Consider the following 24582-nt stretch of genomic DNA (forward strand, 5'->3'; position numbering starts at 1 on the left):
CCGTTAGATTGCAAGCCCCTTAAGTTTATAAATCAAACTTTTTAAAATTATCTTATTATCTACAACTTTGTAGAACATTGTCTCACCCTAAAAAAATACTCTGCAAAATTACAAGAAACACGAAAATTTAAAATGAAAAATAATGTTCTAATTTTAAAATTACCTTTCTAGTTAATGCATATTCAAAAAGAACAAAAAATTTCCCATTAAATTACATGTTCCATTTTTTTTCAGTTTAATAACGCCTTTGTAATGTTTTTATCAACTATTGCTGCATATTTTTTTTAATAGAAAAATCCGTTTTTTTTTCAGATTTACCTCTTCAATGTTTCATCAAAATCGAAAAGGGGTCGGGGCAACTATTTCCGATTTTGTGTTAGTCGGCATAAAATTACCCAACTTTAAAAAGCATCCAAATTTCGACTAACATTTGACTTTGCAATGCAAATTTAATGATCAAAAAAAAATCAATGAAAGCTATTCAGAAATTCTTTTGTCAGAAATGCAATTTCCTTCATGAAATAAATTTAAATTGAAATATAATAAATAAATAAAACGAAAAAAATAATCTCAAAAAATTCTTTTAATTTAAACACGGAGCACATTACCGAAAATATAAAGCTAAATATTCTTGGTTGCATAGACAAAAGTTATTTTAAATTAAAAAATACAAACAAACGGCGATTTCCAAAAACGTTGATAACTAATCTGTCATTTTTATTTGCAATATTGAAAAATTGTTCAATGATTTGCATTGATTTGCCTGCTGTTTAAATAGATGATTTTATTAAACACAAAAATATCGAATAACTTTGAAAGCTAAAATTATTCTAAATTATTACACTTGAAAGTCACACATGTACCCATTCTGCCGTTATTTTTCTCTCAACTTTACAACATGCTACAACAAGAGGAAGTGTCGCTTCGTTTGCTTAATCCTTGATCCTTTCCTTCGGGGGCTGACACCTCTCCACCCCGTGCGGGGGAAGAGCATCACTCAGTGATCCTTAACCTGCCCTTCTCTTCCCATTGGAAATCCGACGCTCGACTTACGCCACTTCCTTGAGCTCTCCTTGTACACTTCCCTTAATAATGCCACACGCACTCCCTTAATCTTCGTCGTGCCGAGCCCTCTGGAAGCTGGAACGGCTTTTTGAGATTTTTCTGTCGTTCGTTTCCTACAATTTTTGGTACATTTTAACGTTCATCCAGATGAGCGGATACATAGAAAGAAGTGCCAAAGTGTCGTTTCGATTCAATTCCCAAATCTTCGTGGTAGGTCCCCGGCAGTCGACACATTGCGACACCCCGATTTCGGTAGTCGAGGGGGCGACGATTGCGCTAAAATGTGTCCCGCGAGGGGGAGACGGGAGTAAACTGGGTATTTTTGTCTTGTTGTCTTGTTGTCTTGTTGTCTTGTTGTCTTGTTGTCTTGTTGTCTTGTTGTCTTGTTGTCTTGTTGTCTTGTTGTCTTGTTGTCTTGTTGTCTTGTTGTCTTGTTGTCTTGTTGTCTTGTTGTCTTGTTGTCTTGTTGTCTTGTTGTCTTGTTGTCTTGTTGTCTTGTTGTCTTGTTGTCTTGTTGTCTTGTTGTCTTGTTGTCTTGTCTTGTTGTCTTTTTTTCTTTAACTTCATTTCAAATCGTTATGACTTCTTAACCCATTTTACCCCAACTCCTTCGTTTCACACAAAATAAAGCATTTTTTCGCGCTCGCAAAAACCGGTGGTGGGGGGAAATCCGCGAGGACCTCGCCACGAGGACAACATAATTTATTGTCTTTTTTCGCGCTCCACCGTATCGATTTATGATTGCGAGACGCGTTTCGGGACCGGGGTTTTATGTGCCTTTTTCCCTACGTTCAATTTATGCTCAGGGTGTGAAGACCGCACGCAGGCACACAAATTCGCGAGGCCAAGTGATGGCGCTCAGTTATTTTTTTTTGGGTTCGAAACGGGTCGTAAAAATACCAACTCTAAGCGCCCCTTTTGCCCCAGTCAGTGGCATGAAGATTTGCGCAAAGTAGCTGTGAAGATCTCATTAGAGAGGGATTACTGGAGAAGGATTCTGGGCGGGGAGAAAGTGCCGAGTTTTTATGCCTTCTGAGTGGAATTTTATTTTGCCAAATTTGGCGGTAATTTTATGTCACCGGCTTGAACATGTCCCCGGGAAGCAGTGTACACAAGCTTTGTGTTCGGAAAGTAATCATTGAAATGAGCTGATTCGGGGATTATTTTGAAATTTAGGATCTACTTCCGGAGATTAATCTAACAAATTTCGTATGTGTTTCAATACAGAGAATGAGGTTCTCTTGGATCGTAAATTCTTTTTAAAAAGATACAAAAAATTGAACTTTCTTAAATGTGATCTCAAATTTTAAGAAAAACAAACAACTCGTCGAAAGACTAAAGATCATCAAACAGAAACTCAACCGAAAAGGCAGCTGACCGTCCCACCGGGTTTTATATTTATGATTTGCTGACTGAAAGATCCACTCAATTAGCAGCACCGTCGTCCGTTCGGCGTATTTTCCCGGGAGGTTTAAACCGTCCCAAATCATTAGTCAAATGTCACCCTTTTTCGCGACATCACAGATCAGGGAATCTTCACGCGGAGAGAGAAAGTGACTTTCGGTGACTTGTGAAATGACGGATCCGGGCATTAATCACGCGAGCCACGTCGTGAAACCGCCTGTGATCGTCCTAGATCGTCCAATTCACCCCGTGAAACGATGGAGGAGCGCATTCCGGGAAAATCAGGGCTTTGTGACGGAGCAGACCAAGGAGTGTCATCATTGTCGTCCCTGCCGGGCTAATTAATTACTCAACGGCCATGTTGTGAAGCGGCGGTAAACGTCTTCACTTGAGTCGGGGATCGCTGGTGTGGCGACTTAAAAATAGATTGTCGAGTGAAAATTTGAAAAATTGTTTGCGGAATTTAATTAGCGAAATATTTTCCTGTTTCGCTGACAGCGACGAATGAATCTTGTTTTTTGTACTTGCAAATGAACCGTTAAGTTACAAAGCATTGGACAAACCTTGATCTAGACGACAGCTCGAATCATCATTCTGGTGCGTTTCAAACCATAGAAGTGATCTCGAAATGTGAGCCAAAACATCGACGTCTCGTTGAGTCCTCTCATATAAAGTGCATTCAAGTTACTTTCATTGCAATATCTGTACCACCAAGCGCCTCTTCGAAACTCAGCACAATTCTCCGGATGAAGATCATGATCAGCGTCGAACGTACTGAACCCCATCCCAACATTATTCTGCATCGAATCTCCAGCACTCCCTTCAAACGTTCCCAAACTCTTCAACTCGTACTTCTCCACCGGTCCAGCCACCAAAAACTCACTATACCGTGCAATCGCTTCAACGCCATCCCAATCCTCCAACACCACCACCAACTCGTACCGCCTCGAATAGCTCAACTCGTGGATCTTTCCCAGTCCCAACCAAAATTCACCCTCAATGTTCCCGAAACCCCGCTCGTACTCGCGCCAATCCCGGTGGAAGTACACGGAGCCCTCGAAACGGTTCTGGATCACGACCCATCCTCCGTCCTCGAACTCTTGGTCGCAAAACACTTGAAAAGGCTCGCGGAATCCCGGCTGAGGATGGATCAGCTGAACTCCCGAATGACGATTCGTAGATCGTGAACAGGTTGTTGGTAGGCTGGTGGGTGAAGTTGTGCTATAGATGGTGTATTTATAAATATAATTATTATATTTAGTAAATAATTATTACACCTTACCTCAGAAGCGATTCACCATTTAAATATTGCGCAAAGAAATGGAATAAAAAGACAACCTCGACTGACTTCAAACGCATTGTGATTGGAAACTCTATTTAACAACTCATAGTTCATTTAAGCTTTTCGCTGAATTTTGCCTTATCATCTATTTACATGGAATAACCGTTAACACAAACTTGTTGAACATTGAAAAGCCACTAATGTCACCCTTATCATCATGTGCATTAGTGTGGTTCAAATTGTATTCCTTTTTTGAGTGCACTTGTGCTTTTGTCTAAAATATGTTTTATTTAGCGAATTCGTTTTGAAACTGTTTTCATTCCTGTCATTCTCGATAGAACTGAGAAAATACTGTTTATCACTCAAAATAATAGTATTCAAACTACTGTTGCAAAAAAGAGACGCGTAAATTTGCTCTTGCTCTTGCTCTTGCTCTTGCTCTTGCTCTTGCTCTTGCTCTTGCTCTTGCTCTTGCTCTTGCTCTTGCTCTTGCTCTTGCTCTTGCTCTTGCTCTTGCTCTTGCCCTTGCTCTTGCTCTTGCCCTTGCTCTTGCTCTTGCTCTTGCTCTTGCTCTTGCTCTTGCTCTTGCTCTTGCTCTTGCTTTTGCTCTTGCTCTTGCTCTTGCTCTTGCTCTTGCTCTTGCTCTTGCTCTTGCTCTTGCTCTTGCTCTTGCTCTTGCTCTTGCTCTTGCTCTTGCTCTTGCTCTTGCTCTTGCTCTTGCTCTTGCTCTTGCTCTTGCTCTTGCTCTTGCTCTTGCTCTTGCTCTTGCTCTTGCTCTTGCTCTTGCTCTTGCTCTTGCTCTTGCTCTTGCTCTTGCTCTTGCTCTTGCTCTTGCTCTTGCTCTTGCTCTTGCTCTTGCTCTTGCTCTTGCTCTTGCTCTTGCTCTTGCTCTTGCTCTTGCTCTTGCTCTTGCTCTTGCTCTTGCTCTTGCTCTTGCTCTTGCTCTTGCTCTTGCTCTTGCTCTTGCTCTTGCTCTTGCTCTTGCTCTTGCTCTTGCTCTTGCTCTTGCTCTTGCTCTTGCTCTTGCTCTTGCTCTTGCTCTTGCTCTTGCTCTTGCTCTTGCTCTTGCTCTTGCTCTTGCTCTTGCTCTTGCTCTTGCTCTTGCTCTTGCTCTTGCTCTTGCTCTTGCTCTTGCTCTTGCTCTTGCTCTTGCTCTTGCTCTTGCTCTTGCTCTTGCTCTTGCTCTTGCTCTTGCTCTTGCTCTTGCTCTTGCTCTTGCTCTTGCTCTTGCTCTTGCTCTTGCTCTTGCTCTTGCTCTTGCTCTTGCTCTTGCTCTTGCTCTTGCTCTTGCTCTTGCTCTTGCTCTTGTTTTTGTTTTTGTTTTGGTTTTGGTTTTGGTTTTGGTTTTGGTTTTGGTTTTGGTTTTGGTTTTGGTTTTGGTTTTGGTTTTGGTTTTGGTTTTGGTTTTGGTTTTGGTTTTGGTTTTGGTTTTGGTTTTGGTTTTGGTTTTGGTTTTGGTTTTGGTTTTGGTTTTGGTTTTGGTTTTGGTTTTGGTTTTGGTTTTGGTTTTGGTTTTGGTTTTGGTTTTGGTTTTGGTTTTGGTTTTGGTTTTGGTTTTGGTTTTGGTTTTGGTTTTGGTTTTGGTTTTGGTTTTGGTTTTGGTTTTGGTTTTGGTTTTGGTTTTGGTTTTGGTTTTGGTTTTGGTTTTGGTTTTGGTTTTGGTTTTGGTTTTGGTTTTGGTTTTGGTTTTGGTTTTGGTTTTGGTTTTGGTTTTGGTTTTGGTTTTGGTTTTGGTTTTGGTTTTGGTTTTGGTTTTGGTTTTGGTTTTGTTTTTGTTTTTGTTTTTGTTTTTGTTTTTGTTTTTGTTTTTGTTTTTGTTTTTGTTTTTGTTTTTGTTTTTGTTTGGATGAACTTATGGTTTAGAATGGCCACTTAAGTGACAGTAAAAGTTCTCACAAAGTTCTGACTAAGCCTAAAAATACAAAAAAAAATGACTGATCGTAAATAACTCCCAAAAATATCCCAATTTCACTCCCTTCCACGGTTCCCCACAAAACCGTCGTCAAGCTCGTTGGCCGCCAAGTCGAAAATGGCACCCCAAAAGTTGCCAACTCTGCTCCGGCTGAGATTCCCATCATTCCCCATTCCTCTCGTCAGCGTTGCCATTCCGCGTGCTGCAAGATCTTAATTAGGGTGCAATTTGATGTTTGATGAGTCGTGTTAAAAATTCCGCACACACCATCTTTTAAAGTGCCGCTGCACCGATTTCAACCCTCTTGGCCTTTTAACGAAAGAAAAAAAAAAGATTTAAAAAATGCACTCTAACAGCAGCCGGTCACTCCCCGCTTTTGCCAAGATCGTTCATTAAATTCGAATTTACACGCCCCGGCAAAAGTAGAAACATTAAGTTTGACTCCGCTGCTCCGGGAAAGGTGAAAAATTGCGAAATGTGTGATCATTACGAGCGATTTGGGAATGAACTCATCATGCTGAGGTTTTCTGCAGAGGGCAGTTTAATGTGCCAAAAAGGGTTGAAATTGGGAACATTAGTGGAAATTTAACAATGTCGATTTTTTTAAGTTCAACGACCAAATGTTAGCTATTAAATGATCTCTTGCAATTTTCAATTCTCAAATACAATTTTCTATTTTCAGACGACATTTTTCCAAACAAGTGGTCAGCTTAAAGTGAGTGTGATTTCGCTAAATTTTATTGCCTTTCAAAGGACATAAATTGAAATCGCTTCTGGTGTGATTCCGGTTGATCTTCTGCATACTGTGGCCTCTAAACACGCACTCTGCCAAGGGTAGAATCCTGCAGGCAGCCTGAGGGAAACTGCTGCAGGATAGTGTGGTCAGTACCAGGATAACAAGTGCGCCCTAAGTGCGTTTGTTTGCTTTGCGTAAATTTAGGGTAGTTGGCTTTAGGTTGGACTCTCTTACTACTATGGAAAATTCTAATTTCAAATCACACTGTTTATTTCAATAAGTTACAATCATACGTCTCAAGTCAATAATAGAACCACCTACCCTACTGTCCAATCGACAACGACTGACGCACAAATAAAAACCAACGACGAGGATTTCGAAATAAAAGCCAGGCTCTTTCTGTCGATGCAGTTGTGCAGTTCTTTCCCCCTTTCGTATCACCACCCTAGACCGTCATCCCCCTGACTCGAATTGATCCTTCGGAAAAAGGACCAAGGATAACGCACTGCTGGCTAGCTGGTGCCATCGAATCTTTTGGCTTACGGATAATAGAATGTCGAAATTTATTATCAATTATTTTGCCTTGATAAACCCCGGAACAAGTGTAACTAATTTTATTGCCCTTTTGCAAAGTGATCTCGTTCTGATAGGGAGGAGGTATTTGTGCAGCACGCATGCTGCAGGGATTGGATTGGGATGCAACGGGACGGGATGCCGGTTGAGATAGCCGTGAAGCCGCAGAAATAATTGTGGGATTTGGAGAATCTTTGGACAGAGTTTTGTCAATGGGATGGAAATGAAAAATGGTTTATGAAAGATTAGTGCAATATTTGAAGTGTTTGAACCACTTATTGAAAAAAATTCAAAGGATAAAACAAAGACTGCCGTAATTTTAGAAAGCTTACTAAACAAAACAAACTTGATCTAACTACGTGGTAGGTTTGCTTCCATTTAGTCAGTTTTTGATTCTGAGTCGATAGTTATACATGAAGATAGGTCTACGAGCTTTCTATATGAAAAGTTCATTTTTAAGCAGGATTATATTCTCATCTCAGCTAGGAAGGCACAACCATTAACTGCTATTCAGTTAATTCATAGAAAAATAATTAAATGAAAAATCTTATTGATATTCTTCAAAATACTTTAAATTTTGAATCTCTACAAAATCGACCATTTTATTTTTTTATTCGAATCATCTATCTTTTGATGAAATTTTCTGATCGACTTGATGTCTTCGGCAAAGTTGTACGTATTGATCATGAAAAATGAATCATTTGTGAAGTTTTCTGATCTCCTTAAAAAAATATTTCAAGATTTCAAATGTACTTGGGTAATTCTCCGCCAACTCACACAGCAGTTGCCCCGACCCCTCTTTGATTTGCGTGAAACTTTGTCCTAAGGGGTAACTTTTGTCCCTGATCACGAATCCTAGGTCCGTTTTTTGATATCTCGTGACGGAGGGGCGGTACGACCCCTTCCATTTTTGAACATGCGAAAAAAGAGGTGTTTTTCAATAATTTGCAGCCTGAAACGGTGATGAGATAGAAATTTGGTGTCAAAGGGACTTTTATGTAAAATTAGACGCCCGATTTGATGGCGTACTCAGAATTCCGATAAAACGTATTTTTCATCGAAAAAAACACTAAAAAAGTTTTAAAAATTCTCCCATTTTCCGTTACTTGACTATACAAAATTTTGGAACATGTCATTTTATGGGAAAAAAAAAAAAAAAAAAAAAAAACATCACGAGTTATTGCGATTTTACGAAAAAAAAGTTTTGAAAAAGTTTCTTTTTGCGTTTCTCTTTGTTTCGTCGTCCCTGTCTGTCGCGGGTGACCATGAACGGCCATGATCGATGACGACCAACTTTTTCAAAACTTTTTTTCGTAAAATCGCGATAACTCGTGATGTTTATAAGCAAGCTTCCCTGCACCGTGCGGTACACGCGGTTTACTTGCACCTCGGGTTTGCTTTGCGCCTGCTTTGTTCGGTTTACACCCGTACCCGACTCACACGAACCGAGGGTATTTTGGTTCATCGTACCAGCGCACCACGACACTCTCGGTTCGCCGCGTCGGTTTTGTGTCTGGCACTCACCCATGGCATGAATCCGGTATATGAGCCAAGGTGCTTCTCTCGTTACGAGCCGAGGTACGTGCCGTGGTACGCGCTGGCGGTACAAAACGGGTTCAATACCACGGCGCGTACCACGGCACGCTGGGTTCATGCCATGGGTGAGTGCCAGAAACAAAACCGATGGGGCGAGCCGAGAGTGTCGTGGTGCGCTGGTACGATGTACCAAGATACCAATACACAAATGGGTTCAGGCACGTACTGAAGCTAGAAAACCAAACCCGCGGTGTGCGTTGGCACTGGCGCATGGGAAGCTTGTTTATAAGTTTATATATCAAAATTTTTGTAATTGTCTGTTCTACAACTTTGTAGAACATTGTTACACTCTAAAAAATAACCCGGCAAAGTTAGAAAAAACGAAAAAACGAAGTTGACTTTATAGCTGTCGGCCACCATTGCTAGTACCAACCACTAGTGTCTTCCTTTTTATCTACAAGGACTTCGCCGCCCTGGGCTCCTAAGTGTATGAAAGTATGGCACGGAGCGACGGCGCCGAATACACATATTTACACAAAGAATTTTAGAGCGCCCGCCGCGGGATTCGAACCGGCGACCTCTGGATTGTGAGTCCAGTGCGCGGTCCGATTTATCCACACGGGCGGGACAACACGAAATTTTAAAATTAAAAATGTTGTTCTAAATGAAAAAATGACCCTTCTGGGTCAATGTAGATTCGAAAAGTACATTAAATTTCCCATAAAATGACATGTTGCAATCAAATTTTATAGTCGAGAAACGGAAATTTTTTAAAGCTTTTTTAGTGTTTTTTTCGATGAAAAATACGTTTTTTTTAAATTCTGAGTACGTTATCAAATTGGGCGTCTAATTTTACATAAAAGTCCCTTTGACACCAAATTTCTATTTCATCACCGTGTCGGGCTGCAAATTATTGAAAAACACCTCTTTTTTCGCATGTTCAAAAATGGAAGGGGTCATACCGCCCCTCCGTCACGAGATATAAAAAAAGGACCTCGGATTCGTGATCAAGGACAAAAGTTACCCCTTAGGACCAAGTTTCACGCAAATCGAAGAGGGGTCGGGGCAGAGCCGTACCTTGGGTCCATGGCGCCCTTGGCGAAGAATCAATTTGGCGCCCCTCCCAAATTTACGAGCAATTTGATAAAATGATGTTATTTTTCCATGATTGCTTCAAAGAGTTTTGATTTTATAATTGCAATTGGAGACCTTAATATGTTTAAATTCAGAAACTCAGTTATTTTATGATTTATTATTTGATTATTTCAAATAATTAGAGATAGGTAGTTTGAATTGAAAATTTATTGTATGAATTAAGTTGAATATTTTCTTAGATTTAATTAAATCGATAGTAATATCAGGGTTTTATTTATTTAATGTTTTTTTCAGATAATTTCACATAATTTAATGCTCAATCATGATACATTTTGCTATAACTTGTTAGCAAAATTGATATTAATTAAGCTTGCATAATTTGATCTGATCTAGTATTAATTCGATTGTATAAGCAAAGAAATTTCCCGGATTTGTAAAATAATCAGCTGATTTGGCTTTGGATTTCATTACGGTGTAATTCAAAAAAGAAAAAAAAACCTTCTTCAAAATTTAAAAAATATAAGACCGATTCTTCGGCTCCTTTTCAAAAAAAATCCCATGTTTTTTTTCAGCGTTTTGGCTGTAGTGGCACAATAAATGAAGAAACCCCCCAATGTTATTACATATTTGAAAAAATAGTTGATTTTCCAATATAGAAATGACATGCAGAATGAACAATATTATATCTGACGGGACAACATCGTAAAACTGGACTTTTATAAGGCACCCCAAAAAAAATCGCTACAGTTTTGCTAGATTGATTTTTTCAAATTTTTACTCTTCTACGCATTATCACAAATTGAAAAAGGAATCTTTTGCTCCTTGAACTGAACGATTTGGTTGAAATTTGGCCAGCCATTTCTTTTCATGACGGGACAACGAAAGAGCAGATTTATGAAAAAAACTCCTCTCCCATTCAATGGCTTGCAGACCTTACTTAGTCAATATTTTTTAACATTTCAGATAAGAAAACGCATTTGAAGCACATTGCAATTATTGGATCATTATTAAAATGAAATCTTTCATATAAAAAATCACATTGAAAATTGAAACAAGTGACATTTTGGTGTAGCTTTGCTAGGAACCGGTCATAAGGCGATGCCCGTGTGCCCTCTTGTTTAATCTAGATAGGAGTCCTACCAAGCTTAGTAAAAAAGAACACACCGGCACCGAAGTATAGTTTTTCAACATGCAGCGGCAGAATAAAATATAGTCAAAATCAATTAAAGATCATTAAAATCCAGCGCAATTCATGATGAAACTTATTTTAAAGATAATAATAAGAGCATTATATTTGGTAAAAAATATTAAGATAAGAAATTTCAATTCATTTTTGTGATTCGTCCAAACGATGCTTGAGAATATTTTTAATATATATTTTTTTTAGTTATGTTTTGCGTTGATTTTTTTCATCGGTATTTTTTTTGTTTATTTTTATTTTGTAAAATTAAATTTTATATTCAAGTAAATTATTTTTTGCACAAAGCTATTTGAATGTTCTCAGACCATGTCAATTTTTTTGTCTTTAACTGAAAAAAAAAGTTTGAATAGTTTCTCATTACCAAAGCTTTTTAGACGATTTAAAAAGTAAACAACACTTGTTAAGTGATGTTCAGAACAGCTTGCGTGCTCTGAAAAAACAATTCTTGTAAAAATAATGTTGGTCTTATTGGTGAGAATTTACAACAGTTTTCCTATTTCAAAACTCTAGTATTTTGAAATAGCGTAGGGAAATTTTAATGCACGAAGTTGCTTATAAAAGGGGAAATCAATGGCCATTTTTTTAAACTCGAGAATGTCAAAATTTCAAAAGATTTGTATATGTTTTAATGTTAAAATAATTCCTTTCTCAAAGAAGCTCAATTTTTTCACAATTTGGCTGATTGTAATTCACAGCCAAATTAACATGAAAATTACATATAGTTAGATTTTTTTTAGTTTGGAAGGTATGACTAAAACTTTATTATACAACAGTCCAAACTTTAATGCTGTATTTATTTTGAGAAGCTCTTCTAGAACTCCTTGAATTTACTGTCACTTGAGCGCCCCTTCTTTGATGAAAAAATAAATTTAGCATTAAGTATGAATTTCAAAAACACTTCGGTAGAAATATTCATACAATTGATTTTGGCGCCCCTAAATATTTTTTTAATATTTTAAACTAAATTATCTAGTTATTTGTAGTTCTACTTTATAATTTGGCGCCCTTTCTGTTTCAAATATCTAATGAGGATGTTATAACTGACATGAAAATTTTGTATAATAATCGATTTCGGCGCCCCCCAAGGGCTGGCGCCCTTGGCGGTCGCCAACTGCGCCAACCCCTAGGTACGGCGCTGGGTCGGGGCAACTTTTTCCGATTTCGTGTGAGTTGGTAGAGAACTACCCACTTAATATTGAATATTTGGCCCTTTTGAAATGTGTGTTTTTCTTTTTCTTTTATTCGCATTATTTCTGCAAACAGAGTTCCAATATTTTATGTTTTTTAGGCATTTTTTTGGAAATTTTAAGAAATATTGGAAAAAAATATTTTCATGAATGGACACTATTTAAAAAAATCGAAAAACAAGATATTTTTAAAGATAAAATTAACCTTTAAATGTCAATATCTTGAAAACGGGGAACTTTAAAAAAAACGTTAAGTACTTTCCGTTTCAAAATTTGATTTAACATTAAAAACTGAAGTCAAACTAAACTAAATTTTTACTATTGCTACACCCAACTGGCAGTCGCATGATTGTGATGCATGGCGGCATGAAAGTATATCAGAATCTGCATGAAAACTGTCCTCATGCATTTTTTGCGATATAGGGGTATGACATTTTTGCCCGTTACCGACAATTATCGACATTGCCGACGGCTTTTTGGTTGTATTACACAAAAAAAAACCCTTAACAGAACGTGGATTGAACCACCAACCTCTTGGTTATTGATCCGACACGCTACCACCGCGCCATGGACGCTTGATGAAAAGTGAGTGAAAGAGCACCAACATATGCTTCTCTTTGGAGTGTTTCTCGGAGACGGGCCAGCATTATATGTGTTGGTGAGAACTGCAGATCGCTGAAATTTTTACACGCGGGCAAAAATGATCTACGGGCTTGCTGCAAAAAATGTTATAAAATGTGACATTTTCTGCAGCAAATCCAATGTTGCAGATTTTGAGATATATTTTTCCTTTGGGTGTATTTATTCCAAAAAATATTTTTTTGAAAAAATCATAACTCTTTGGCAATTTTTTTCCATGCTTCTCTATGGCCCAAAAGAAGCGGTTGTTGTCTCCTAAAATACATCAAAAAAATTAAAAATATGGATCTTAAGAAATTTATTTTTTTTACCAAAGGTTAATTTTTAAACCGGAATTTTTTTTCTCCTTGTACCTTTTTTTTACTGGATAGACCTCATCAATAACCATCAACTTTGCCGAAAACACTAAATCGATCAGAAAATGCCTCCAAAAGTTACAAATTTTCGAATATTTATGACCCATTTGTGTATGGACAGCTGCCAAAGTTGTGTGGAGACCTGTATGGGTGAACCAATGACACAAAATAGCTTTTTTTGGTCATAGAGAAGGACACCACAAAGTTTGAACCAAATCAAAAAATATGAATAACAACCGCTTTCAGTTTTGGTAGAGAATTGCTCCAATGCTATTTTATTTTTTTATGATTTTCAACATTCATTTTTTCATTTAATTCACGAGTCATTCGGGTCCGGTATATGAAAAAATCCATACTCCAAAATCAAATTAAGATTTTCAAATTTGCTAAAAAAAATTTGAACCAATTTTTGTGATTTGAGTGCTACCACCCCTACGCACTGCTGTCATTTCATCTAACTTTAGCACCACCATTTGATGTTCCGAACTCTCTGACAGTTGATGTGTGGCACACTAATTCAATAAAGTTTCCGTTCATTTGTTCAGAGGGTTTCCTACGTTGTACTCCAATCCAAGTCCGCCCAAAACCCGCAGCAAATTAACTTCGAATCCAATCACTTGCACCAGTTGCCCAATCATTAATATAAATTATCTATCCCAAACCACCTTCTCCCAACCCCGGGCTTCCAATCTGCCCTTTGATCACGCCTCATAGTTGGACCCCTCCCATCCACACACCCACACCCACTAAAAGTTGCGTGCTCACTTGATTTCTTTCTTCTTTTTTTTCTTTTTCCGAAATCCGGAGGTCTGTTTCTTAATTTGGCAGCCAAGTGGGAAAGTTTCAACAATAAAAACGGTAATTTTATAAACCGCATAAAATCGATAAAATTGAATTAGTCAGGGCAGCTTCGATTTTTCTTCTTTTTTCTCCCACGTTTTGAGCCAGGGTGCAATAAAGAAGTCGAACCAACTAACTAAATAAATGGCTCTATCTCCCACCCGAAAAAAAACCGAAAGAAAAAAGGGCGAAAAAGTCAAAAGATCATCGCGGCAGCAAGTTGGCAAAATTCAATAACAATCAGCAAAGTCCAATCGGCTGCGAGGGGTGAGAAGATGATGCGCCTTTGTGCTGCGAACGACTCGCCCCTTAACAAATCGAAACTTACAAAGGAAGACGCGCGATTTCGATTTGGGAAATCTGTTCGGAATGCTAGTTTGCGATTTTACGATCCAGCCAGCGTGCTGTTAATGGGTTCCACAGTCAGTGTGTGAGGTTTGCTGTTGTGGTCAGATGTGGTGGGAGAATTATCCAAATACTTTTCCTGTTTATCTTTTATTTAATTTAATGAAATTTTTGTATATTTTGTTAGAGAAAAAGATAAAAAAAACAACCCTTTATAAAATGTAACTGAATCTATGAAAAATAATGATTCTAATGATTCTAACGAATAAACTCATATATTTAAATATTTCAATGAAATTTATAAAATGCATAAATAAACCAACACAATTCTCTTCCATTTATTTGTTTTAAAAAGAAAGTTTTTGCAGATAAATATTAAATTTTAAATTATATTACAGATATTAAAGGTCGTGGGGAGAGGGGATAAATCGTAATTTCAACTCAGCTAAAAAAGTAGAAATCCAGCTGCATGTAAAAGGCGTAGGTGTAAAATATATATTGCATTATTTTATGCAATTTTATGTGATTTTACAACCTGAAATATGTAGCCCATCATAATGGGAAACCTACTTGACGGAAATGTCAAGCTCATATATGCGTTTATCCTTACAGCTTTTCATCGGTCTGATGGCCGAGTGGACTAAGGCGCCAGTCCTTACTGTTGGTGTTGGGTTTGAATCCCGTCGGTTGTAATTTTTTTTTGTGTTTGCAAAAATTGTACATGCAGTGTGTAATATTAAGTGTTTATTTTGACGACGGTGATGTGCATGCTTTTGCATGTGATCTTACCATCGGATTTTTTGCTGTGAAGTTTCAAGCCAAACTTGACACATTTGTAGCAAAAAGTACCTCAAAATGCTTTATGACATTATTACAATTATGCTCCAACAAAAAGTTTGCACAATATCAGTGAATTTATGAAAATGTACACAGATGTTTTTTACGAACTGTGTTCCAAAAATTCAAAATTTGCGAAATGTCTGAAAGTGCACCATTTCAATGATTTGTTAAGATTTTTTCAATGAAAATGTTGATTTCAGCAATAGCTATTTTGCATGCCCCCTGGTTTTTTAGGGCATTCATAAAAAGGGAGGGGGGGGGGGGACAACAACATCTTAAAACAAAATTTGCAATGGCCTTATCAACGCAGAAATAGTATTTAAATTTATTATAAACAAGTCTTACCCGAAAAACTTCGTCTTTTCCTTTTTTCGTTTGTTGACGTTTTTAGGTTTTTCCTTGTTCAGCCTCCTATGATCAAAATTAGATTTTACGCAACTTTTTCCATACAATCTGCAGATTTTCCGGAATCGGTTCCAGAGTGGCCAAAGTGGAAATTTCTTGGCGTAAGAACCTCACTTGGGCTTATACGAACCCAACGCAACAAAGAGCGCCTCGATCCGACGCTCCGTATTGAACTGATTCGCGTTCGAACGAACAAAATTTTTTATATATATGAGCAATTCCAGCTCAAATCAGGCATTTTTCTGGTACTTTTGTACCCGACCCTCTCCGATTTCAATGAAACTTTGTAGATCCTAGGCCTATATAAGCCATGTTTGTGCATATGGAGCCAATAGTACTCGAAAATAACATTTGAGAAGGGCGTAAGGTATTTAAATATTTTTGTATTTTATAATTTAAAAATTACTGTATCTCGAAGCCGTTACGTCGTATCAAAAAGTGGTTAAAGACAAACTTGTAGGAAATTGGACGGGCTTTCTGAAAAAAAATACACTGAAACAAAAATACACGCCAAATCTATGAGATTTTTTGATTTTTAAGTCTAAAACTTAAATTTAAAGGTGATGTCACGATTTTTTTTCGTTCAAAATTGTTGAGTAAATAGCCTAAAATGTTACCAAAAGACTGACGAAAAATGCAGGATGGTATGTCTCTCCTAAAAAAATACAAAAATCATTTACTGAAACTGTTTTTTTGAAAAGTGGTCTAAACGTCAAAATTTTTGAAAACCGGTAGTGGGAATCGATGCTCCAGACAAGTTTATATAAAAGTCTCCATATTGACCATAATCCTAAGTCCAATCCTTGGGAAGATACAGCGGTTTTAAAAATAAAAATGTTGAAAAAACGGGTTTTTTGGTGATTTTTGACAATTTCTATATGACAGACTTGGTTTCTCAGTCTCGAAAATATTTTAACCGGAAAGCTCGTCCAATTTCCCATAAGATTGCCTTTAACAGCTTTTTGATTTAAATCGTTTTTATATTTACGTAAGCAAATTTATTATCCTGGTTTCTACCACACTGAAAAAATATTCTATTTTCAGTTATTAGCAATGTAATAAAGCTTATATCTGTAAGCCCATACATCCAATTGAAAAGTGGTCAAAGACAATCTTATGGGAAATTGGACGAGCTTTCCGGTAAAAATATTTTCGAGACTGAAAAACCAAGTCTGACATATAGAAATTGCCAAAAACCATAAAAAAAACCGTTTTTTCAACATTTTTATTTTTAAACCCGCTGTATCTTCCCAAGGATTGGACTTAGGATTATGGTCAATATGGAGACTTTTATATAAAATTGTCTGGAGAATCGATTCCCACTACCGGTTTTCAAAAATTTTGACGTTTAGACCACTTTTCAAAAAAACAGTTTTAGTAAATGATTTTTGTATTTTTTTAGGAGAGACATACCATCCTGCATTTTTCGTCAGTCTTTTGGTTACATTTTAGGCTATTTACTCAACAATTTTGAACGAAAAAAAATCGTGACATCACCTTTAAATTTAAGTTTTAGACCTAAAAATAAAAAAATCTCATAGATGTGGCGTGTATTTTTGTTTCAGTGTATTTTTTTCAGAAAGCCCGTCCAATTTCCTAAAAGTTTGTCTTTGACTACTTTTTGATACGACGTAACGGCTTCGAGATACATTACAAAATACAAAAATATTTAAATACCTTACGCCCTTCTCAAATGTTATTTTCGAGTACTATTGGCTCCATATGCACAAACATGGCTTATACAGGCCTAGGATAACATGTCTACAAAGTTTCATTGAAATCGGAGAGGGCCGGGTACAAAAGTACCAGAAAAATGCCTGATTTGAGCTGGAATTGCTCATATAGAAGATTGCTTCAATTTTCATTGACATTTAGAAGCTTTTGGGAATTATTTACAACGGCCTTTTTAAATACAGATGTGCGACAAAAGGTCGAAAGGCATAAGGTCGAAAGACATAAGGTCGAATGGTCAAAAGGTCGAAAGTGGACAAAAGGTCGAATGGACAAAACCTCGAAAGGACAAAAGGACGAATGTGAAAAAAATGAAACAGATAATTATAAGTAGAAACTTCTAAAAAATTCTTTAATTTTGTTTTATTACAGACAAATCTGATTTTTTTTCTGTGAATTTTATCTTGGTAAACCAATCTATTAAGTAATGATCTTTTTTAATAAACAGAATACCATTTTTTGAGAAGATTTACATTCTTTCAAACATGAGCAGTTCTTTTAAAAAAAGATCGACTTCTATAATATTTTTTAAGTTTTTATTTTATTTATAAAAAACTATTCTTGACTGTCGTATTGATTTTGTGATTATTTCCATTCTTTCAAATATAAGCGGTAATGTTTAAAAATACCACTTCTAAAATATTTTTTAAGTTTTTATTTTATTTATAAAAATTGTTGGAATATTTTCCAGACTTTGATATTCTTTCAAATTCAAATAGTTTCGAAAAATGAAAAAGTTTTGCTAAATACTGTTGATAATTATTGATAAACCCCCTCTAACCCCCCTTGCAAAACGTCTTAAACAATCAAGGGGGCTAGTTTTTATTCAGAAGACCTCTAAATTGTTAAGACTAAGAAACAAGTGAAATTAATGAAAAATGATCAAATCTTCTTTCCATAGCTGATTTTTTATATTTGTTTGTATTTTTTTTTTATTCGACCTTTTGTCCTTTTGACATTTTGTCCATTCAACGTTTTGTCCATTCGACCTTTTGTCCATTTTCGACCTTTTGTCCATTCGACATTTTGTCCATTCGACCATATGTCTTTCGACCTTTTGTCATACATTCGATAAAATGCAATCACTTCTTTGTGGGCTTGTCACACATATAATGTAAATAAAATGTAATCATTATTCAACTTTCAAACTTTTCTTAAAAATTGTTTATCCGTCTACACAGCTATTTTTAATTTATAGAAAAGAGTGAAAAACGATAAATTATATCGAATTAGATAATCTCTTGGTTGCACTTGTAAAATAGATAAAAGCAAACCCCCTCTTTGAATCAGTATATTGAGTACTTCTTCGAAGATTTTTTCTCCTTGACATTCGATTCGACTTTTCTCCCTCGCCAAATTTCCCTCCCCACTAAGGCAGCAAATTCGCTTGTGCCCTCGGGGGAATTTGTTTATTTTCGCAACACCGCCTCGGCAAAAGGTGAGCGACACAGAGATTTTCTTTCCCGCCGCACCGTGACAACGTGCGGATTCTATTTCACAGTTCAGTTCAGATGGGAAAACGATCATGATTTGTTCTGCCATCGGAGTGGAGGGGTGGAAATCCGTCACAAGACGTTGGGAGTTTGGTTCCCAGGGAAAAATACACTTGTTATGTGAGAAAAAGGTATCAATTGAGTCAATATGTGGCGTCGATTGATTTATGAAATTGGCACAGCAAGTGATATAAATTATTCCCTGATGTATTGTTGCGTTTTGATGGCGCTTTGCCTTAGGGAAATTGAAAGGCTGGGAAAATTAGTCTATTCTTTGCAAAAACTTTCATTTTTTCAGATATTCTTTAAGAAAACTCCATTTCAGATCTAATTAGTCCTGATTTCGTGCCATACCCCCGTCATTACCATGATGCTCCCCCTGTCCAAGAGATGCCTCAAATTAACTCATCTCCGTGGTCCGATCGTAACGAACTGTTTCGTCACATACCATTTACTTGATGAATGACAATTAAAAGAACCATTTCACATCACACTTTTCACCTGTTTTCACGAGTTGGCACCCATTTCGTGGTGTGGTTTGGCTCAGATCTCCGAGTCTCCGTCCGTCCGAGGTTGGTCCATTAATCTCCCGCAGCGGGAAGCTGCATAATATCGCATTTTTCAGCTCGATTTGATGCCGGTAATTGGCTGTAAAATTTGTAGTACACTCAGCAAAGTCCGCCGGCTCATTATAGTCTGTGCTCTAATATGCAGATCATGCCTCTTTCCTCGGACTCTACCGAAAGGGGCCAACTCATGTGTGCAGCGGAAAAGTCTCTGCAATTTTCCGCAAATAAGCGCCGACTCTAATGATGGCGATGCAAGCATACGGGCGTGATGATTGATTGAGGAATGGGTTCGAACCCCGTTCGAGAGCAAACGTGAAACTGGTGCAGCGTAATGACACTTAATGAGACGTTAGACGCGAGGTTCAGCTCTGAACGAGATTTAAAATTAAACAAACTTTAACTTTTTGATACAACAAAAAAAACCTGAACCTTCTTAAAGAAATACGACCGAGTTCCCCTCGGCTGTGACCAGGTCATGGGAGCTGCGTCCGTAATGCAGTCAGTCGTGCAGGCTTTGCACGTCGTCAACCATGTGACACCTTTCCGGTTGGCTGAACATTGCTGCACTGCACAACCATGCAACGTGAAACCTTCTCCGCAGAACATTGCATGTCTTTTGTCGCGAAGCGAAGACTTTTTTGCATGCGCACAAAAAGACAACCTAATTTGAGTTGTCTCTTCGCAGGCAGTTTAAATCAATACGGCAATTATCGTCAGCAGAGAGTGATTCCTCAGCGCGCGCGTACTGACATTTGAATGGGTTTGTGTGAAATCACACCTCGTAAAATTACGCTGCGAAACGTCCACTTGTTGAATGACCCCACACGGATGGAATCAAAGGGAACTGTTTGAGTGATTTGATAATTACGGCTGAGTAAAGGTCTTCAGGCACAGTATGCAGAATACCTTGTGAAGACCCTGCTCAGTGAACCATAAAGTTCCTTGGCATTGTTATAAGATTGGTTTAAGCAGAAAATAATTTCTGTAAAATGTAAAATGTAAAATGTAAAATGTAAAATGTAAAATGTAAAATGTAAAATGTAAAATGTAAAATGTAAAATGTAAAATGTAAAATGTAAAATGTAAAATGTAAAATGTAAAATGTAAAATGTAAAATGTAAAATGTAAAATGTAAAATGTAAAATGTAAAATGTAAAATGTAAAATGTAAAATGTAAAATGTAAAATGTAAAATGTAAAATGTAAAATGTAAAATGTAAAATGTAAAATGTAAAATGTAAAATGTAAAATGTAAAATGTAAAATGTAAAATGTAAAATGTAAAATGTAAAATGTAAAATGTAAAATGTAAAATGTAAAATGTAAAATGTAAAATGTAAAATGTAAAATGTAAAATGTAAAATGTAAAATGTAAAATGTAAAATGTAAAATGTAAAATGTAAAATGTAAAATGTAAAATGTAAAATGTAAAATGTGCTTTTTGTTTTTTGTTTTTTGTTTTTTGTTTTTTGTTTTTTGTTTTTTGTTTTTTGTTTTTTGTTTTTTGTTTTTTGTTTTTTGTTTTTTGTTTTTTGTTTTTTGTTTTTTGTTTTTTGTTTTTTGTTTTTTGTTTTTTGTTTTTTGTTTTTTGTTTTTTGTTTTTTGTTTTTTGTTTTTTGTTTTTTGTTTTTTTGTTTTTTGTTTTTTGTTTTTTGTTTTTTGTTTTTTGTTTTTTGTTTTTTGTTTTTTGTTTTTTGTTTTTTGTTTTTTGTTTTTTGTTTTTTGTTTTTTGTTTTTTGTTTTTTGTTTTTTGTTTTTTGTTTTTTGTTTTTTGTTTTTTGTTTTTTGTTTTTTGTTTTTTGTTTTTTGTTTTTTGTTTTTTGTTTTTTGTTTTTTGTTTTTTGTTTTTTGTTTTTTGTTTTTTTTTTATTTTGTTTAAACAATGTTCTATTCTACATTCAAAGAATACCTTTCCTCAAAAATAAACAACAGCTCAATAACCCTGTAACGATGATTAATATGATTGATTTATCGCAATTAGCCAGAGATAACCATTTCCAGATATCCACTCTAGCGTGCACGATTCTTCTCCGCTGTTGGCAGCAGTTTGTTTTTCGATTGGGTGCAAATCATTAGTAGCACCAGCAGCAAACTGTTTGAAACAAAAAAAAACATGATTCAAGTCGAGAGCCTCACGAAAGTTACCCATAGGCTGATACTGGAAAACGAAAAAGTAAATAAATGTGTAAAACAATATCCGCGAAAGCCGTTTGTGAATAATTACGTGTAAATGAGCGTGAATAACGCTCATTTGTCAAGTTTTGCACAAAGTGTTGTACTGTGGTGAGGGGTAGATTTGCGTTAATTATTTTTTAAGCTCATTTGGTTATTATTAATTTATACAACCAGGATTTTTTAAACATATTTCTAAACTTTCGAAAAAGTACAAAGTCACCTCATCTGACGGTAAACTTTGCAGAAACAAATTAAAACCAACTGTGCCCATTTGGCAGTGTGGCCAGCAGGTCCTGATGGCTCGCTGCAGATGACAGCGTGCAGCGAACGTTTTTGTCAGCCATTCAATCAAAGTCAGCTCGGTTCGGCCCCGGAAGGTGGATTACTCGGCCGGTGTCAGTGCAAAAGTGCTAGAGGTTAAAAGGGGAAGGAGGAACAAAAAGCAAGCAACAAGAGAGTGATACAATAATTAGCACAATGTTCGCGCAACACTGCCGACGAAGAACAATGAGTTGCCATATTTCCAGTTTTTTTTTTTTTTTTTTGTTTTTGCTCAACTTGTCTTCTTCTTCGATAATTGAGGCAGGTTAATCGATTTCGATGTAATTTCAGCCTCGTTAAAATTCTCGCAACAATTGCCCGCGCTTAATGACAATTGAATGCACCAGAGACAAAGATTTTCTCTCGTGTCAGCTCACACGTTGACAAATGGCCACCCCGAAAGTGACACTCGGAGCCATAAAATCAAGCACGTGTCGCGCGAGCGTGAGCAAAATTGGCGCGCAAAACTTGGCGTGTTAATTTGGGACCAGTTTTTCTCATCATTGTCGAATGAGAAAAGATTCTTGAGCAAATCAGGGAGAAAAAAAAGCGTTCAAAACTGGTTTCTGGTGGTGGTCGCGCGTGTGAAACAATTGAGCAATAAATTCGATTCGTTCCCGATCATCCTCGGGGAATTCGACACTTTAGCGCCAAATCAGCAGCGGTAGGGGGTGTGTAAGTGTTAGGAGTACGGAAGGGTAGGGGTATGTAGTGTAAGTTGATAGCTTGAGTTTGGTGTGAGGGTAGTTCTATTTATGAATGAATTACTCTTAAAACATTTGTGAAATTGGAATTTGTTCAGGCGAAGAAAATGTTTCTTTTTATAGTAAGGCCCTGGGTGATGAATAGATAGAATGCGTAACGTGATTTTCGAATAATCCCATTTAGTTTACATCTACAAAGTAGGAGGCTGTTCATGCACAAGCATGACTTTTTTCTTACTGATAAATGAGCTGTTTATAATCAGTAGTTTGTGTTTTTTGTTGTCTAGTTTTTGACATTTTTTGCTGGAAAAGTGTGTATGTTTTCAAGTTTCGATTGGTTAGAAGAAGTTTTCCATTTTTACGGGTGATGAAGAACTGGGGCGAGAGTGTCATTCTGCAATGTCGCAGATAAATACCCTTTATGATTTTGCCTGCAGCTCTTTTTGGTCCAGCGAAAAAAAAAACATCGCTAACTCTAGCGTAGCTGATCCAACAAACAGAGAAGATTTTCTCTAAACTAGTAGGTTTTCAAACGGAATCCAACAATAAAGACAGCTTCTGGGTGGAAACAACCAACTTGCATTCATAATTATAAAAAATGACGATCACGCCTTCAACTTTCTTAAGATTTCTTGATTTCAACTACAGGTCCTCAAAAGCCACACATTTTTCATTCTTGCAAAAAAAAAAAAAATTTTTAACGATCGATTACAATACTCTCTACTTTTGGCGAACAGTAAATTGGTTCCTCTTTGACAGTTCAAAATTAAGGCCGTTTTGCGAACCACTATTCAGCACCCAGGTAAGGCTAAAACTATTTTTAAAAGATAGATTCCAAACTTGTTTATTGATTTTAAGAGAGTGCATAAGAATTTGATTTGAAAGGATAATTCTAGAGTTAATTCTACGATCGCTCACACAGCTGTTCGATTTGCGTGATACTTTTTCCTAAAAGGTAATTTTGGTCTCTAATCATGAATGCAAAACCCATTTTCGATTTTTCGCGACGAAGAGACAATATGACACCATTCATTTAAAATCAAATGAAAAAGAAATATCATTTTCGAACATTCGGAAAAAGGCAAAAAAAGAACGTTAGAAAAATACTTTTTTCATTTTTTGCAATTTTTCGTTTATCAGCTACAAAAAAAAACATGGATCAAGAACGAATATAACCCTTGCGGGTTGTTTTATGAAGTTTGTTTGTGACCATCACAAATTATCGTGATTTTACTAGAATTTTTTATTATTTGGGTAAAACATAAAAATAATAATAACTAAAAAATTAGTCCAATCGGTCATGCAGTACTCAAACAAGAACTTTCCAGTATCCATTTGAGTGCTAAAAAGTTCAACTTTTCATCACTTATTTTGAAAAGCTTATCCTAACTGCAAACAACATCAAAATGGGAAAACACACGTTTCACTTGAAAAATTGCAGAAAAACAAATTATTCAGTAAGGCCATTTGACCCTTAAATTTTACCAGAAAAAATAAGGGGTTGGAATCAAATGATTGACCTCAATTGAAATTATCATTGAACAAAATCTTGTAAAACTCATTTTAAATCATTTTAAACCTCCAATTTAAGTGTTCTATTGCCTGTGACATTACCATTTTTTTCAATATCTTTCGCCGCAATTTTGGCCGCTATCTTGTAATAAAAATTTCCATATTAAATTAAAGATTTTTTGTCTAAAAAAAATTGGAGATACACAGCAAAAACGAAAATATAACACCATTTATTTCAAACCAAGAATGTTTCGTATTATTCCAACATGAACCAAAATGTATTGAAAATAATAATTTATAAAAAGCAGATAAGAATATTTTATTATGTACACAGTAATTTGCCCATTAAATTCAGCAGATATTTTTGCTAAAAATAATAAAAAAAAATCCGCCAGCTGAATTTTGCACAAACTCTGATTTAATGATACTTAAAAAAAAATTCCGCAAGAAAATCAATCTAATAAAAGATTCATTGAGGTTTATTTCTTAATTTTTTTTAATAGTTTTTTTTAAATGAATCAAACAATTTAATTTTTAAATAAAAAGTATTCACAGTAATGCATTCTGCTGACACGCTCAACCAAACCACAATATATTTAAAAAAAATCGAAATTCTCTTGAAATTTATGGAAATCCTATAGTTTTTTCAAGACGATCAACAGG

The 24582-nt window shown here is 36.2% G+C and overlaps 2 protein-coding genes across 2 annotated transcripts; both read right to left on the bottom strand.

Moving 5' to 3' along the window:
• Positions 1–3038: 3038 nt before the first annotated feature.
• On the bottom strand, positions 3039–3828 carry LOC120420898 (angiopoietin-related protein 1-like). The gene is made up of 2 exons (XM_052706891.1): positions 3752–3828; positions 3039–3690 (listed from the first exon to the last, which is right to left on the bottom strand). The coding sequence occupies exons 1-2, from the start codon at positions 3826–3828 to the stop codon at positions 3039–3041; spliced, it is 729 nt and encodes a 242-aa protein (XP_052562851.1).
• Positions 3829–5019: 1191 nt separating this feature from the next.
• On the bottom strand, positions 5020–5857 carry LOC128092637 (putative uncharacterized protein DDB_G0279653; the record flags this gene model as incomplete). The annotated part of the gene is made up of 2 exons (XM_052706892.1): positions 5724–5857; positions 5020–5602 (listed from the first exon to the last, which is right to left on the bottom strand). Coding segments are annotated over exons 1-2 (717 nt in total), but the record flags the coding sequence as incomplete, so codon positions are not given.
• Between the last annotated feature and the right edge of the window lie 18725 nt (positions 5858–24582).

Source organism: Culex pipiens, chromosome 2 (genome assembly GCF_016801865.2).
Source record: "Culex pipiens pallens isolate TS chromosome 2, TS_CPP_V2, whole genome shotgun sequence".
Taxonomy (NCBI): Eukaryota; Metazoa; Arthropoda; class Insecta; order Diptera; family Culicidae; genus Culex; species Culex pipiens.

Excerpts from the sequence above, each read along its gene's own strand:
- LOC120420898 (XM_052706891.1), bottom strand. The coding sequence starts at position 3,828 with ATGCGTTTGAAGTCAGTCGAGGTTGTCTTTTTATTCCATTTCTTTGCG. Across the intron at positions 3,691-3,751 it reads AATGGTGAATCGCTTCTGAG|CACAACTTCACCCACCAGCC; the intron begins GTAAGGTGTAAT and ends CACCATCTATAG.